This window comes from Microtus oregoni, unplaced genomic scaffold (assembly GCF_018167655.1).
Source record: "Microtus oregoni isolate MIOR12 unplaced genomic scaffold, Mior012 000000F_ref0000247, whole genome shotgun sequence".
NCBI lineage: Eukaryota > Metazoa > Chordata > Mammalia > Rodentia > Cricetidae > Microtus > Microtus oregoni.
Genome location: NW_024543059.1, coordinates 31691525 through 31710150, shown reverse-complemented (window position 1 = coordinate 31710150; position 18626 = coordinate 31691525). Strand labels below are relative to the sequence as shown.

The 18626-nt window shown below is 43.7% G+C and overlaps 1 protein-coding gene across 1 annotated transcript in view; it reads right to left on the bottom strand.

Moving 5' to 3' along the window:
* Gabrb3 (gamma-aminobutyric acid type A receptor subunit beta3) overlaps nucleotides 1-18626 on the bottom strand; it is a 237265-nt gene that overhangs the window by 34000 nt on the left and 184639 nt on the right. The window contains exons 5-6 of the mRNA XM_041649783.1: nucleotides 3524-3606; nucleotides 726-863 (exon numbers count right to left, since the gene is read on the bottom strand). Of these exons, the coding sequence (XP_041505717.1) occupies nucleotides 726-863; nucleotides 3524-3606 (221 nt within the window). The remainder of the gene's footprint in view (nucleotides 1-725; nucleotides 864-3523; nucleotides 3607-18626) is intronic.

The window sequence follows — 18626 nt, the reverse complement described above, 5'->3', positions numbered from 1 at the left end:
GATTCATAGCTGTTGATTTTTGTTCAAATATGAGAACAGTTCTCTTTCTCTTAGCGTTTTCAACCTTGTTTGTGGACATGGCTATTCTCTATAGTTTACAAAATACCGCCATTTATCATCTCTATTGTGCAGAGCAAGCAACCAAGATGCAATGGAGATGCCACCAAAGCCATAAAACACACATGACAATAACTTCATTAAACCTCAGCAAGCCAAGACAAAAGAGAGAAGTCACCTTCTCTGGCTACGGATAGCTGGAGGAAAATGTCAGTGAATCATGTCAGGCCATAGTAAACTTAACCAACAGACATTTGGAGAAGACCACATATAAAGGGTGGAGTTGGCAGCAGGGACCTCTGTTGTCCTGGATCACCAAAACTGAACTGTGCCCAGAATGAGGAGAAGGTGACCAGCTCCTGGGAGAACATCTCCTATCACCCCGTTCTTTTCTCCAAGGTCATCAACAGCCTCTTCTCTAACTTCCAACGTCACACAGGGACCAGGGACTTACTCACCCACCGTCATAAGTTCTGCAGCACACCCTGGGGAGCGTCCCGCTGTCAGGTGGTCCTTTCTTCTTTTCACACATACCAGTACTTTTTATATTCAAGCTAAAGGAGTTCGTCGGAGGGTTAATTCCTGACAATACATGCAAGCCAGCGAGCAGACCACACTGTCAGTGCAGCCAGCACCCTAAAGGGACCAAGAGGGGACACAGGAGTCACCTGTGGCGAAGACAACATTCCTGGAGACCAGACGGTGCTCCACGATAGAGAACTGGGGGAGCTCGATCCTTTCCACGCCCGTGACAGCCTTGTCCCCGCCGCGCCAATAAAACTCAATGTCATCCGTTGTGTAGCCATCTACCAAAAGAGAGAAGCAGGGACACGGTGGATAGGAGACACTGTCACGTGACAGCAACGAATAGCCTAAGAAATTATCTTTGCTAAAAGGAAATAATGACTCTGTTAGATTTAAAAATATTTAACGTGCATCTCCATGAGAAACGTGAATAAATTAGCTTCAGGGTATTCGTGTGCTACCTCGGCAGTCTACTTTGTACCAGGATGGGTCCTAAAAGGCAGGTAACTGGGGTTCTGGGAGATGAGAGCTTGGGACCAGAGTTCTGAGTGCAAAGCGTGAAATCATAGACACCCGGACAAAATCCAGTTGAGGATTTAAGCACATCTTTACAGTGAAGAACAAGATGGTGGGGGAAGGCAGGTACCAAGATTCAGGGGTGGTTACAGAGACTAAGGGCCCGCTCTCCCAATCATGGCCTGGTGACAAGAGCTCTTTCATGGTGGCTGCCCACTTCAGAAATTCGGTTTGCTGGGAGACTCCTGGTCGAGTTACGCTGGCACAGGTACCCTCATGATGACAATGAGGACTGTATCTCTCACCCGACTCTGGGGACGCTGCTCACGTTCATGTGAAATGCAGGCGGCATTCCCCAAGATGAGCGAGTCAATGGGAAACAAAGCGTAGTCTTAGCTAATCTCCCGGGAGTCTCCCAGGAGATCACAGCCAACTATGCATTTATTTATTTCTGTCTCTCTCGGTGTATTCTTTATTTTTGTTGTTTCTTTTATTTTCCCCTCTCTTTCTTCATCTTGCTCCTTCCCTTCTTATTCCCTCCATCCTCCCCTTTCTATGCTCTGTTACCGCTTCTCCCCCTTCCCTTATTTCCATCCTCCCTGTTTTCCCCTGGAGTCAGGTCTCATGACCCAGTGTTAGAATGTCCCATGCCATCCGCTTCGAGCTGGAATTACAGGCCATCACATTCACTTCGGATTTTCAATTAGATCAATAAAACACAGGTCTGACGGAAGATGCTGCAATGTAACAAAAGTTGGAACATGGAACATATATGTAAGTTCCTGGGGTCCTTGTGAGAAGTTTGGCTTCTTTTGCCCATTGCATAGAAAAGAGCTGAGCGCTTTAGGGAGAGGAGTGGTGTAATCAGGTGTTTTATTAGGGAAGGGATTGTTAAGTCTTAAAGCCAGGAGGAAGGTACTTAGCAGTAGGTGTCACACTGTGGTCTACACAGAGGGACAACAGAGTGTTCTCAGTTGTGAGGACCACTGCAGGAGCCGTCAATGCTGAGGTACTGGACTATGAGAGCATCAGCTAGATTAGTTTTATGTATGTTCCTCCAGTGTTTCTTTTCTATCTCTGTTGCTCCAACCTAACTTTTAACCCTTCTGTCCCTACTCTGGAACGTATGAACCTGCTGCACCTAAGATGGCAGCAGAAGTCACTCCAAGAAGGTGGCTCCCGGCAGGAGCTAAAGCTGCTTCCTACATCCTACACAAAAGCTCACGGTCACTTTCTAAAATCCCCACCTTCTCAGCTGAGACTCTGGCCTCTCACGGCACAGAAGCTATCTGACTAGGATAATCCTAGGAGCTGTAGGGATTTACCATCTCTCCTCTGAGGCTCCTAAGCTCCATGGCCAATGTTCTTGGGGCTTCCATTCTGCATTACTGGATGTGATTTTATATTCCTAATCCTCAAATCCACAGCTGTCAGGAAGCATGGACCCTGGTGCCCTCTAGCAGTAAAGGGAAAAAGATGGCCAACTTCAGCCTCCCACTGTGCACTCCCTCAACATGCTGAAGCATCACATACCCTCCCCCACCACAAATACTCTTCCATGACACCACCAGGGCAACTTCACTTAAGCAACCAAACCTCTGCAGAACACCTGTTGAGACTCCTAATAAACCAATCGGTGAAAGCCTCAACACAAACGCTTGTTGAGACTAGTAGTAAGTCAGTGTGTGACAGGTCAGGACCCATAGGTGGTACCCTTCAGGTGGCATGAGGCACACCTCATTAGATGTCAGTAATCCAGCTTCCACTCGCCCATAGAGGCACACAGCACCGAATTATCAACAAGGCATCCGCACACCCCTCAAATTGAAGAAAATTGCCAAGGTGCAGAAATGGCCAGCTTGTAAGACTGTGATTCTGGCGGGAAATGAGTTTCCCTCCGACTGCCCAGGGTCCCAGCAGCCCAGCCACTCAAGCGTGATGAAGCAGATTGTAGGAAAATTACATCTCGGTGTTCGCTGTCTTCCCGCTGAACGGATTGAGACGGGGAACATTTGTTTTCTCCCATTTCAGCACAGAAAACAGACTACTTAATCAGATTAGATTGAAGGACAATTTTATACTGAGTCTCTCTCTCTCTCTCTCTCTCTCTCACACACACACACACACACACACACACACACACACACACATGCATGTGCACACCCCTGTCTTTCAATTCTTCTGCTTGTCTCTTTCTCTCTTTGTGTTGACAGCAAAATGGCAAGAGTTAATTCTCTAATACAAAGTTTTGTTGTGTGTGTTGGGAATGATACCCAGGGCCCATTGAGGTGCCCCTCTCCAAGCCTAATCTTAAGATAGTGATGAGTTGAGCACGGGGGATGCTTTAGCAGAGATGCTAACTTACAACAGCAAAAATGACCAAACGCAAAAGGCAAGAAGAAGGAAGGCACAGTCTGATACGCACAGCTTTCGATTTCCAGGGTGCAGTTCTGCTCATCCAGGGGGTATCTCCTGAGGTCCATCATGCATGCCGCTGTGGTGGTGATCCTGAAACACATAGTGAGGGATGGCGTGAGAAGCTTGCTGAGGAACGGGAGGGAAACTGCTTCTAGAGAGACACAGGTCACATCCGCAGAAGCCCCCCCCCCCTTCCAAGGTCCACTGGCCAAAGCCCCACTCAAGGCACGCTGAGAATTCTGAATGAATAGGGAACTCACGGAGTACACTACATGAAGATGCTTTATCATCCTTAGCAAGCTTTATCAAGAAAGTGATGCTATGCTTAGCTTCACTTCCTTTAACTGGGTTAAATCGACAGATAAAATGTGTGCATATTAACGGTGTGGGGGACAATATTCAGAAACATGCATACATGACAGAATGAAAGTGAGAAGAACTACATCTATAATTCAAAACTAGGTATGTTTTTCTGACTCAGGTATTTATCGAGCCCACAGTTCCATCCCATTCCCTAAAACAGAGCCTGTAATGAGAGGTTTACATTTTACTACATGTTCTCTTATTCATCTCCCACATACAACCTGAGGGCAATGCACATGCATGCACACACATGGACACATGCCTACAAGGCTGGGGGCATTGGGCATAGCAGCCTCCCACTCATGGTGACACCATGGAGAGTCTAAGTGACAATTACGGGAACCGGACGGTAGGCCCTCCTCTCCAACAGCCATCTCTGCCACCTAGGATCTATTCAGACCTTCCCATTTGGGTGTAATAATGATCCGTTTTATCTGTCCACTTGAGACGTAATGTAAATAAGTTCACAGTTTTGCTTCATTTCGAAGAAATACTGAGGAAGCCCCATGAACGCAAAGAATAAGACCCAAGAGCCTGCATGCTGTAACAGGAAAGCCTCCAAGTGAGGGATCAGAGAAAGCACAGGCTGTGTTGGGCTGCAGGGGGAAGAAGAGTGGGAGCAAAGGACCGTGCCAGGGCAGGAAGAGAGAAGACGAGACTGTGCAGCATGCCAGAGCCTCTAGCTCAGCTCCCAGCCTCAGCAAGGAACCAGAGTGACCGAAGGAGACTGGCACCATTGATCCCTAGCGGAAAGAAGTGCAAGGTGGCTCAGGCCACAGGGCTGAGAGCTTAAGCCTCTTGAATGGAGCTCGCCCAGTTTGACAAACCCTCGTGACGCTATCAACCCCAGCCTTCCCGTCCTGTTAGGTAGCTTCTGTCTTTCTTTTCTTCTTTCCCTCTCCCCTTCCCTCTCTGTTTCTTTTCTCTCCCCTCTTCTCTTTTTTTTCCTTGTCCTGAGAGGAGAATGACTAACTTTCAACTCCCCTTCCACAGTTGACCGCAGTCTGAGAACTACGCTTTTTTCCTGAGGAAGAATGTTTTTATTTTAATTTAAATTTTAATAGTTTATTTTTTTAATTGTTTCAATAATCAACCAACTGAAATTGAGTATCACTGGGTGAGCGTGAGGGTTGGTGTGAACTGTCAACTCTACCAAAGTTAGGATCAGCCGAGAGATGGGCCTCTGAACATGCCTGCCAGGGATGCTCTTAACTGGGTTGCTTGAGGTGTGAAGCCCCACCCTGAAAGTGGGCTGAACTATTTCCTAGCTTGCACCTCGGATTGAACCAAATGTGTGTGTGTGTGTGTGTGTGTGTGTGTGTGAGAGAGAGAGAGAGAGAGAGAGAGAGAGAGAGAGAGAGAGAGAGAGAGAGAGAGGCAGGCCCTGGCATGCACATTCTTCAGACTGCAGATGCCACGAGACACTAGACACTGTGATGTCCCTTCCCTGCTGGAATGGCAACTGGAAGTCTGAGCTAAGAGAAACCCCTCCCAGGAACCTGCTTTTCTTCCTGTGTTTGTCATGGCATCAGGAATACACCAAGACAGTGACGGTCTCTGCAGTTCATTTTTAAAAGGTTTTTCTTTTTTGCTTTTTGCCTGAGACACAGAACTGACTGGAATCTTCCTGGCTTCTGGACATCCTTCACCCACCAACAGAAAAACAGAGGACCATGAACAAATAGTGATAAAGGTAATGGCCGGTGTTCTGGACAGACAGATACTAAACCCATCCCCATGCAGTTGGCAGTCTGCTGCTCCTGTTCTCTGTCTCTCTCTGTATAAAGAATGATACCCTATTTCTTCTTTTCTTCCCTTCGTTTCTCCCTTTCCTTCCTTCATTACCTTCATTCCCCCTTTCTTCCTTATCAGTGTTCTTTGGATTGTCTTCTTGCCCTAGGACATCAGTGCGCCCTAGCTGTGTTTAGGCCTGTGCCATGTACTTCAACATTCACCGTTTCACCAGCTGCTTAGTTAAGTCTGTTATTATTCTTCTTTGTTATTATCATTCCCATTTGCAGATGCGCAAACAAGGGTTACAAAGAGCAAGTTGCTCAACATGTTCCTCGAAAGCAGAGCGATCTCGGATGCAGGCAGTGTGTACTGAGCACCCTAGTGAATCTCTGATGCCTCTTTGCCTTGTATTAATTTCTTAGATTCTGCCCAAATACTGAAGAAGACAGATGTGAGCATTAATTGGGATGTTTCTGGCTGATTACTTTCTGATCTTGCCAACCTTCTCAAATACAACCAGAATTACAGAACTCTGTTCCCCTTTTGTCTCCTTACCTTGCCCTACGTCAATACAGTCATTGCATTAAGCTCCATTTGCAGAAGGGCAGGTTTGACTACTTGCTGCCTGGCTCCTTGTCTACTTTGGTTAGAGTCTATTAAGTCAGACCTTAGCCTGTCCTGCCCACAGCTATCTTTTGGTATCAGAGCAGCACCTCCCACACCAAGTGACCCACAAAAACTCAGAGAACAAAAAAAAATGGAGATTAAGGATGGAACTGTTGGCAAAGAAAGACATCCTGGCTCTTCTTGGTGTCAAGGTGATGGATACGAGTCAGCCGGGGATGGGTACCCACCGTCAGGCACTCTCGGGAAGAGCCCTGTACCCTTTTAGTTGCCAGGAGCTCAGTTTTCAAGAGTGGTTCATTGTTGAAGAGTCCCATGTGAGGCCCTGCTTCCAAGACCAGGCAGCCACTGTGAATATTGATGTCGCACAGTGAAACCATATGGAATCCAGTCTACTGCCAGCCATGAGCTGGACAGACTCCCCTCAACTGAAGACAACAGTGAAACACGCCTTTGGCTCGGAGTTTGACTTTGTCACAGTGACAGAACAAGCCGTGAATCAGCACAAGAGGTCCAGAACTCTACTGAGTGTCTCTCTCTGTGGCAGAGGCAGCACCACAGGCTAGTTGTTGATCTTCAGGTAGCCACTGCTCCCTATCCCTTGAAACTGCCTGCGTCATTGTTTACTCATCTGCAATCCAGACTGCCTGGAAGCTGAGTGCTTTGGCTAACGGAGGGAGTTGCCATTGTCTGTGGCCTAGGAGCTCAGGGGCTTAGACTGAGCACCTATCCATTCTTCTTACATTCTTCTTGGAGAGGTCACAGGGCATAAGCCGGTGATTCCATTAGGCAACCGTTTGTGGTGTTTTATGGAGTATCTAGGGAAATACATTTGCAGGAATGTCTACAGCTTCTTGCTATGGAGACTCCTTGAGGACACTGCTAGGAAAATCACCAAGACAAACTGAATCTATTGCAGCCCCGGCCTCATCCCCTAGAAGAACCTCACTATGTAGGCATTCTTTGTCTACCTCTCAACTATGGATCAACCCTGGAACTTGCTTTGTCTGGAGAGAAGTAGATGGAATAGCTTGGTAGTCACCAGAGGAACTGGTTTCTTTTCTATCTTCCTCTAACACAAGAGAGCTCTAACAGGGGAGTCTACTGGTCCAGGAGAATTGACAAGGGGGCAGGATTGAGGGGCACTATCTTCTCAGAGACCCCCTCAATGGGGTAGCTGGTGAGCACTCACACCCAGACTGTGGAAGGGCCAGCCAGGCCAGCAGACATACCTGTTGATCCCCCAGAAAAATGAGCGCTGCACCCCTACCATCCGCATTCAGGTCTCCAGTTGCTTGTTATTCCTCAGTGATGCTACAGATGGTAACTGAGCACTTCCCAAAGCAGAGGTGTCTGCGTCTGCACTGACTGAAGCGACAGAGGCAGCGCCTTTCGGCCCTGAGTCACTTCTGGAGCAGGGGCTATCTCAGCTTCTCTCCTATCCATTTGTAAACCCTCTGAGGGCAGAGCTACAGAAAGGATCAAAGCAGCATTGTGATGAAGATCAAAACGAAGAGCAGAGTGCCCGCAGTGCCCTGCCAGGAAAGTAGCTACCCAGAAATTCTTAAAGAAAATACCCCAAGACTCAGCTCTCTCTCGAGAAAGGGCAGAAGAGCTTCCGAGCATCTGAAAAGCAGCTTGCATCCCCCTCCTACTACCTCGATCTGATTAGGATGCCTGGAGGTGAGTCGAAAGCACACTCCCTCCACTATGCTGCCCTGACTATGGTGCTCCGGGGACTGCTTGTTCGTGTCTCCTGTGTCCTTGGATGCTTAGAAGCTCCTTGACATTTCAGCTGTCCAGCTTCTCTGTTTCATTTTTCCCTCTTGTGCTCTTGGTGTCATAACCAAACTTCAGTGCCATTTCCAATGTCACGCAGCCATTCCTCTCTCCTCCTAAGAGCTGTCTAATTTTAACTCTGAAGATTTGGGTCTATCGAGCTGGCTTCTGCGGTTCTAGAGTCCTTCGCTTCCTGAGTTCCAGGATTTCCCATCTTCATCTGTTGAGACTTCCCTCTATCCTGTGAAAATGTTGGGCTCCTCAGTCAATTCATCTCATGGAGTTGGAGAAACGTCTTGGCACTTAAGGGCACTCACTGGTTCTTGCAGAGGACCAAGTGTCCAATCCCCAGCACCTACAGCGTGGCTCACAGCTGTCTGTAACTCCAATTCCAGAGCATCCAACATCCACTGCGGCCCTCTGAAAACAGCGCGCACAAATGAGGAATAGAGAAACATGTAGGAAAAATGCCGCCTCAGATAACATAATAAAAAATAAATTTAAAATAGTTTCACATATGTCAAGATTTATTTCTGGGCTATCCATTCTATTTTACTGGACAGTGGGTCCACCCGTATGACAAGCGGTTTGTTTTGACTAACATAGATTTTTAGGAAATTCTAAAATTACAGATTGTGAGGCCTCCATCCATGTTCTTTTTAAAGGTCATTCAGACCTTTGCAATCACTTGAGATTCCGTAGGGAATTAGGAGCTTCCATTCCTATAAATCAGTTGTCCTCATCAACTTAGACCATGAAAGCCAACATGGACAAATTCAACAGATCCAACATATACGGGCTGCTCGTGTATGCTCCAGCATTGCCAGGGCATAAATTAAAAAAAATAATGACATTCCTCTAAATATAAATCTATTGTATTTTGAAAGGACTTATGCTAAATGTAGAGGAGGCTGGGGCAGTATTATCATCTTAACAGTACACATTTCTATCCCAGACACAACCTGTCCTTCTCAGTCACATCTTTAAAATCTTTTAACAACATTTCATAGTGTTTAGTGTCTAAGTCTTTCTCTCTATGACTGAAATGTCGCTGTGTTGTGACAAGATGTCTATAACCCTGGCCATCAGGAACCTGAGGTAGGAAGACTGGAAGTTTGAGGTCATTCTGGGCCACCTAGAGCGAACACGCTCAAAGTGACGTGTGAAGGTTGTGGTGGATCACACCTGTAGGATATGAAGGGGAGGCAGAGGCAGAAGGATCAGGCAAGAGGTGAGAGCAGCCTGGGACATAGCTTTGGAGTTGGAGAGATGGCTCACCAGCTAAGAAAGAGTGCATATTGCTTTTACAGAGGACCAGAGTTCAGTTCCTAGCACCTACATCAGGTAGCCCACAACCACCTAGAACTCCGTGTCCAGGGGATCTAATACCTATGAGCTTTCCAGGTACCTGAATTCATGTGCCAGGATACTCCCACCACACACACACACACACACACACACACACACACACACACACACAATTCATAATCAATTAAACATAATTTTTAAACCTCATTTAAAAAACTAAGTTTTTATCTTATTAGGCGATTGACCAGATCTCTTTCTTATCTTCCCTTTAAGATGACTCATGGTTACACAGAAATGCTGCTGGCTTCTACCTGCTCATTTTGCCTTCCACAATCTTGGGGAATTTATTTTTAGCTGTAATAGATGGGAACATTTATACCGTCCTTTGGATTTTACACACGGTCATACTGTCTGTGAGCAAGTCAGCTTAGGCCGTTCTTTCCCACTTCGATAGCAGTGACAAATAAAAGATTCTTGATCTGAGGGGGAAATTCTCAGACTTTCACTGTTATGATCTTATTTCATACACAATTAAGTCACCTAATCAAGCTTACTCCTTGTGCACCACATGTTTGCATCATGAACATGTCTTACATTTTGTCACGTTTGGTCTGCGTGAATTGAAATGACCGTGTGCTGGTTCCTTCATTTTATCTGTGCAGTAGATTACACTGATTTTTCATGGGAAATGATTTTGCAATATTTTCCCACTAATGAAGGCTTATGTTGATAGTCTTGGTTGATTAATACTTAGCTGGTTTTTGTGCAAATATCCATAGTGATGCTGTCTGCCGACTCTCCCTGTAGTCCTTTGTGTTGGTTTTGATACAGCTGTCTTGCTGGCCTCCCAGAACAAGTAAGGAATGCCCCCCTCCTCTTCAGTATTATAAAAATACTTTAATTATCTGACGTTAATTTTAGTTTTTCGGTGTTCGGTAAAATGGATCCCTGAAGCCGTCCAGTGTGGGACTTTCACTTTGAGAAATTTATATTTCCTATTATCTGCGTGATTCCTTTTTGGTAGGTTTGGTGTTCTCTAAGAGACATATTAATTTTATCCAATTTTTATAATTTTATAGCACACAAACTTATGCTTCTCTTATTTGGCCCCACGTTTAAAAAAAATATGATTTAAGTTATTTGAGCCTTTTGTCTTTTTCCTCAGCAATCTAGATAAAAGTTTGTAGATATTTTAGTCTTTACAAAATACACAGTTTTGGTTCTGCCCCATGATCAAAAGGGGGATTGACAATTTTATTGAAATTGTAACACACTGAATAACACATCTGCGTTAGTGGAAATGTGCTTCTATCCATGAGCGGTTCTCCCCCCACGGGCACTGCAGCTTGCACTTGCCTTCCTGTCTGACATGTTGTAAGTGTGCCATCATTTTCTGAAAAGTTCACAACAGGGAGGTTCGTCGTGGTGCGAGCATAGAATCTTTCACCTCCCTACCCTCTACCCTAACACAAATATTTCCGTAAGCCCCACAGTAAGAAATCTCAAATCTCTAGGCCCACAGGAAAGCAAAGAAAATCTGCAGCAGTCCAGTACAGGTCAAAGAAAACAGAAAACTTTCAATGTGACTCCAGGGCCATGAGGAGTGCGCCCTCGGGAAAGGTGCCAGCCTCTTCTTGGCAGCATCAATGCACCATCCCCCCGACCCCATCCTTACCTGCCTCACGCTATAATCTGTACTTTTAGCTGTCACTTTTGGGGGCCGCCTCCCCTGTCTCAGTTTCTTAAGGTTACCGACGTGAGAAGATTCGCCTTTTTCATGCACGGTCTGACTAGATAAACCACTCTCAGAACGCGGCACCAAGAATCCATTTGGCTGCTACCTCTGCTTTCCATGTTGTGGCGCTTTGCTTCCTATGTTCTGCCAGTCTGAGGTTTAATATGTCCACGGTTGTTCTGTCTTCCTGGTGGCTCTTTAGTCAATATCTAGTGTTGCGTCTTTTCTTATGGTTTTTGACTTAGAGTTGGTTTTCTCTCAGATCGACACCATCACCTCACATCTTCCTTGGCTGCCATTTGTACAGAACACACAGTTTCAGCTTTTCCCTTTCAACTTAGATCTTGATGGCAATCTGTATTCAGATGGCTGGTTAGGTCTGGGCTTGTGGATTACCTTTTGTAGACAGTGTATAATTAGATCCTGATTCATTTTTAAGCGCTCTGCTATGTCAGTCTCTAGCTTTTGATCAGTCCATCTCGTTTATATTTGAAGGAATTAGCAAGGAGAAACTGCAGACTTCTACAGCAACGCTACTTGCTGTCTTTATGTTTGGAGTCTTTCCTCCCCTTGTTTCTCCCATCTGCTTTATGTGTTGTCTAGCGGATTCATTGGCACAATTTGATTTTCTGCCCTTTTCCTTTGTGCCTCTTTCACAGATATATTCTTTTTGGTTACCGTGCATATTAAATTTAACATCCAAATTTATACCGATATACTTTGTTCTAATACGTAATCTTCAATTGGCTCAGCACCGCGCCTTCCACAGGCATTACAGACTGTGTCTCTGATCCTATATGCTAATAACATGGAATATAAAGACCTATATGTATTTTGGGGAGGTGGCGGACAGTGAGACAGAGCTTTGCTATGTAGCCAAGGCTAGCCTAGACCATGCTGTAACACAGCCAAGGCTTGTGATTTGCCTACCTCAGCCTGCAAAGTGCTGTAGAGAACAGAAGTTCAAAGGTAGAGTTAGTAACTGTCAGGAACACTGGTTTGCGGTCCTCATCCCTGGCCATCGCCACAGCTTCCTAAGCCTCAGCACTAACGTCCAGTGTCTTTTTCTTTGGGCTTGAGGATTTGAACACTCACTTGAACACTGCACTTAAAGCAGGTCTATTAAACAGAAACAAAGTGTCTCAGGGTTTATTTATCAGGGAGAATCTTCATTCCTTCTCATTTTTAACAGCAGTTTCACACCTCCCATTATAGGTTGGCGGCTTTTCTTTCCTAGCATATATAGTTATTATCCATCTTGACAGCCAATGTTTCTGGTGACAAATGAGCATATGATCATTTTAAGAATCCTGTCTCTGGGATGGGTCCCTTTCTCTTGATGCTGTCGAGATTATTTCTGTATTTACTGTTTGAAATTTTTGGTTACAATGTGTCTCATTAAAGATCTTTCTGGATCTATCTTTATAGGATCCTATCTTTATGTGAGTTCACTGAGATTCTTGGATTTGTACATTTATATCATCCATCAGATTGGTGATGCCTTTAGTCATTATTTCTTCAGAAGTTAGTCTCTCTCTCTCTCTCTCTCTCTCTCTCTCTCTCTCTCTCTCTCTTTAGCTCTCACTCTCATTGCCTAGGATTCCTATAAATTTTGATTTACTATTGCTTTCTCAGAAGTTTATTGGGCTCTGTTAGCTTTTCTTCTTTCTTCCTATTTCCCGTCCCTCATATTCAACAGCTTTAATAGTCCTCTTTTGAAGTCTACGTAGTCTTTCTTCTCTGTGTTCAAATCTACGGTTGAACCTGTTAGTCAACCAATCACTTTAACCGGTGGCGCTTAGAATTTCTGTTTGCTCTCTTTTTATAATCTCTATTTCCTAATCAGTTGTGTGCATGTCCTTCAGTGACAGCCGTCATTTCCTCAGTTCTGTGCTCATCTTTCCGCTTATCTCTCATTGGGTACGCTAAGATGGATGGTTTAAAGTTTTATCTAGCAGACTCCATGTCTAAGTAGCTGCCAACTCATTGTGTTCCTTTGAGGGAAAAATGTTTTTTCTCCATTGTTGGCCTTCTGCTGGGAGTTCTGAATTTGATTATAGGGTGCGGTGAGTGAGAATCGCGTCCTTTCTTGTCACCACACCTCTCAGACTGGCTGTGCAAGGGTACATGCCGTAGCCATGCCGTCAAGCTTGCTTTGTGCCAAGGCATCAATCCTAAACCATATTGAAGGTTTCTGGGACTTGTAGGAACATATTTTGGCACCTCAAAAAAAAATAACCAAGAATACAAAAAGCGATATGGTCTTCATGATAATAATTGATTAGAAAATCCAAACTAAAACATTTTTCTGAAAAACATGAATTTTCAAGACAGATAGGAAAACAGGAAGTAGACCCTAAACACGGTAGGGAAATTCAAGGTAGTATCCTCACCAACTCTACAGCAGAAGTGTGAAAAGCAGATAAAACAGGCAGAAAGCTTCACCTACAATCTATGCAGTATGACCTGCGTAGTGTGGCTGTTCCCAAACTTTGGGGGAAAATAGTGTCAACATTTTAACATGTTGGAACAGATTTCTTGAGCCAGAGACTTTCACAAGAAAACCTGATAAGCCTTTAGGAATGAAAATAAATCTAATTTTGGTACACACACACTAAAACAAAAACCACCCAATATTTCAAGTTATACTATGGAGTGATAGTAATGAAACAGCAAGGTACTGACCCAAAACAGACTCACTCAACAGTGGAATAGAACTGAGGACTGCCACACCAGCCCACAGTCCTAAAGATATGTTTTTAAATAAAGAAACCACAAATACACATGGGAGGAAAAAAACACCCTCCTCAAAAATATGGTACCCGTCAAACTGAGTAAGTTCCATGCTGAAGAAGAAAAGTGGACACTTCTTTATTTCTCAGACTTCGCAAAACCCAACTCCAACTGATCAAGAACTCAACTGAAGATCTGATCCCTGAGTCTGACAGAGGACGCCGTAGGAAACTCAGCTAGACTACTTAGCACAGGAATAACCTTTCTGAACAGGACCCTGACAATGCAGGCATCAACACCAAAAATTAGAAAATGGGATTTTGTCAAGCTAAAAAGGGTCTGTACAGCAAAGGACACGGTCACTCAAGCAAATCAGTTGCCTATAGAATGGAGATAAAAAAAATATCCTCTATGCATCCCAGAGAGAGTTAGTATCTATATTACATAAAGAACTCAAGAATCTAAACATCAAAAAACAAACAAAACAAAATAAAAACGACAACAACCCAGCCTAACTAAAAAGGAGCACAGGACTAAATACAGAGTTCTCAAAAGATGAAATATAAACAGCTGAGAAACATTTTGGGAAAATGTTCAACATCCTTATTCATCAAGGACATCCAAATTAAAACTGCTTTGAGACTTCATCTTATCCCAGCCAGAACGTCTAAGATCTAGTGACAAATGACAAACAATGCTGTCATGTGGGGATGGGGACACTTGGTCACTGATGGTGGGAGTACAACTCGGGATGGCCACAAAGGAAATAAAAGATCCTTCAGAAAGAGAAAAAAAGACCTACCACACAGTTATGCCACTCTTGGGCATATACCCAAAAGACTCTCTGACCCATTGTAGAGATAGCTGCTCATTCATGTTCATTGCTGTTCTCATAACACCCATGAAAGAAAAACAGCCTTGAATTCCATCAGCTGATAAATGGATAATGAAAATAGGGTGTATTGTCACTACTGAATGCTATCTGCTTGCTAAGAAAAACAAAATTATGAAATTCTCAAATAAATAGATAAAGCATCAGTCTGATGTGGGAGAGTCTTCTGCTTTGTGTTGATTTCATTGGTTAATAAAGAAACTGCCTTGGCCCTTTAATAGGACAGAAAATTAGGTAGGCAGAATAGACAGACAGAATGCTGGGACAAAGAAGCCCAGTCAGGCAGTCGCCATGATTCTCTGACTCCAGACAGACGCAGGTTAAGATCTTTCCTGGTAAGCCAGCTCGTGGTGCTACACTGAATATTAGAAATGGGTTAGATCAATATGTAAGAGCTAGCCAATAAGAGGTTAAAACTAATGTGCCAAGCACTGTTTAAAAGAATACAGTTTCCGTGTAATTATTTCGGGGCATAAGCTAGCCATTCAGAGCTAGGCGGGAAAGCAGCTCACCACAGCTGCTTACAACATCAGTCTGTATGAGGTAAGTTAGGGCCAGAAAGACTAACATCCCATGTTTTCTCTTATCTATGGATGTCAGCTTTGATTTGTCAGATATGTGTGTTTCTTTTGGAATACCCACAATGCCCAGCTAATTGGTAAAGGAGCCATACAGTGTGCTTTCAAAGAAGATAGAACACAGTAACATAATGAAGTAAAGGGGGTGACGGAACAGGAAGGCTTCAACTAGGCTGGGCTGGCAGTCAGAATAAAGGAGAGACTCTGGGAGGGCTAAAGGACACTAAAGACTTTTTGAAAGATATAAAAACCTACAATGGTAGAAGTTTCCTAATCATGCAGACACACGCACACACACATCACACAAGTTAAACTGGTGTTACATTATAATAGGGTAGCAATGTCCTTAACTAGAACCCACAGGCTAACAAAGACCCTAGTATGAAAAATGGGCGACTCTTGGAGTTTGTGGAGGCCTCATAGACCCCAACTTTACAGGCTAGTCAATGCTATCGATTACCCTCTAGAATTTATCCATAGCTTTGAATATACCACATACTTGAGTCCTAGAACATGAAGAAATCAAGCTGGCATTCACCTGGCAGCTTCTCCCCCATTGGCTAACTTTCACAGTGCTGAAAGGTGCTGCATATAGTACCAGGGCATAAAGGAACTGTGAATCTTCCAATTGTCAACACTGCCAGCTACAGCGATGACCTCCTGGGCAAAATATGCCCACTGGTGTATCATGGCAGGAACATCGTGGGGTGAGATGGCAATAGTGTGATTGAATTTAAGGCCAGCTCCACATGGCCTTAAGAAACCCATGCCTGGTACAACAATCAGAATAAGAACCTGGGACCCATCAGGCCATAGGCCACAGAGTTTTATTCTAGTAACTGGGCACAGTGGGCACAGTATTACCTGAGTCCTATACCTATGCCTATAGATTAAGGCAACACTCCACCCTCAGGAGAGAAGCTCCATTTTGCAGTAGATGGAGATTAACACAGATAGCCACAACTGATCAAGGTCCAGGAAATAAAAGACAGCAGGATTCTCAGCCCTGAATGGGGCATCCATATCATAACTCTCCTCCAAAGGCTCAGGAATCACTGTGGAATATAAAGTGGAACAGTTGTAAAAGGCAGAGAACGCAGATAGCCGCCCTCAAACGGTGCTTTCTGGGCACCAGACCAAAGTTCATCATCGAGAGGAGAGGTGGCAATGAAGTCTCACCCCTATCGGAGGAGCTGTTGGATATTTTTAGCTGCTGGGAGAGGGACAATCAATTTTCCTTAAGAATATAGCCCCTGGTAGTTTGACCACGCTCCAATGGAAGGCCACACACTAAGAATATATGGGGGGCATGAATTGGACTTGATTGGTTTTTTAAAGGACACAAAGTTGAGTGATTCTACAGAAGGAAGACACACTTGGAAGAATCAAATATAAGTAAATATCAAAATACACTGTACAAAATTCTCAAAGAACTAATAGAAAAGAGAAAAATCTGCTCAAAGTATTTCCACATGAAGGATATATTTGCATGCCAATATTTAAAATAATATTGGCCTTCTTATGAATAAGTAACCCTATATCATATACTCTATTACAGAGCATGCAGAAAGAAAAATCTTGGTTAATAATATTGAAACACAAAGGAAATCAGAAAGCATCGATGTGTATACTGGAACATTTTATAGACTGTACGTGACACACAACACACACAGATGTGCAGACTCTACACTACCAAGTCTCTAAAGTAATTCTTTCAGAAATTTCAATAACTTGGGTCATGTGTTCTGGAAATTTCTACACATCATGAATTTGAACAGAAGTCAGATTATTGAAAGCCAGAAAACTTAGGGGAAGGAACTTTTTAGGGGTGTTTACATTCATATTTAAAGGAGACATTTCTTGAAATAAGGCAGGGACATGGCCAGCAGGCATATGAAAAATTCTCAGAATCACCTATAATACGAAGTTCACAGCATAGTAAGACACCATTGCACACATGTAAGGATATCTACCAAGAAAATCAGGAAGAAGTATCGGCCAGGAGAGGGAGAAAAGAGTACCCTGTACCCTGTTGGTGACAATGTAAATTAGCATAGCCATTATAAAAAGTGGTATACAGGGTTTTCAAATCACTGAAGAACAAAATAAAAATATGAGCTATTACCCCACAGATTTTAAGTCAGTTTGTCTAAGAAATATCTACACTCCCATGCTGAGTGCAACATTGTCTACATTGTGGAATTAGGGAATCACCCAAACTACCCACCAACACTTTAGCAGAGAAAAAAGTGTAGTATAAACAATGTCATACTGTCTAGGTACCACAGCAATGGAGGCTCTGTCCTTTGTGACAGCGTGGACGTAAATGGAGAACATTACACTGTTCCAAACACACCAGGCATAGGAAACTGACTCTTGTGATGTGCATGCAGTATCTAAAGCAGTCAAAGCCAGAAGCAGATGGCAGAATGTGGCTGGCAAAGACTGGGAGAAGAAGGAAGAAGATGATAACAATAAAAGGCTATAAAAACTCAGAGAGGAAGATTGTTTCTCAAACCTGCTGCTCAGCATGGAGAACGAGCGTGTACTGTATAGTTCATAATTGCTAAATAAATTCCTAAAAGGAAAATTCAAGTTTACTCACCACAAGAGAGATTAAATATTTAAGGAGGAATGTGATACCTAGTTTGATTCAATTATTCCACACGGTATGCATAAATCATAACATCAATTTTTACTCCTTAAGTAGATGTGATTATAAATTGTTAATGTATAATAAAAATAAACATTTAAAAATGAATAAAGATGGAAAATTAATTTATAACAGTCACAGAAAAGAGTCATAGGAACACAGCATGAAGGAATAATATCTACTTCTGACATTTAAAAATTTATCTTGCAATGGGCGTCATTTTAATAGTGGTTAAATATACATGTAAACTACTGTGTTTTTACTTGCCATATTTCAGTGTTTAATACAATTTCTGGAAACTACTTAATACATTCTCTCTCTACATACACACACACACACACACACACACACACACACACACACACAGACACATACACCACAGCACACCACAGCACACCCTTCCCTACCTGGGAATCAAAAGAATACATATTAGTTACCCTAACTGGAAGGTACCACCACCCTAGATGGTGAGCACAGACAGCACCCATGCCATAGGAGAATGAGCGGGAACCATACTCTGTCAGCTCATTGCTCCTTTGGAGCAGGGAGGAAAAAGAGAAAAAAAACTATTTTAAATGAAGAAAAACTCACTACAATAAACAATGTAAGTATTAAACTAAAATGGTTAAGAGTGTTCACTAAGCCGGGCGGTGGTAGCACACGCCTTTAATCCCAGCACTCGGGAGGCAGAGGCAGGAGGATCTCTGTGAG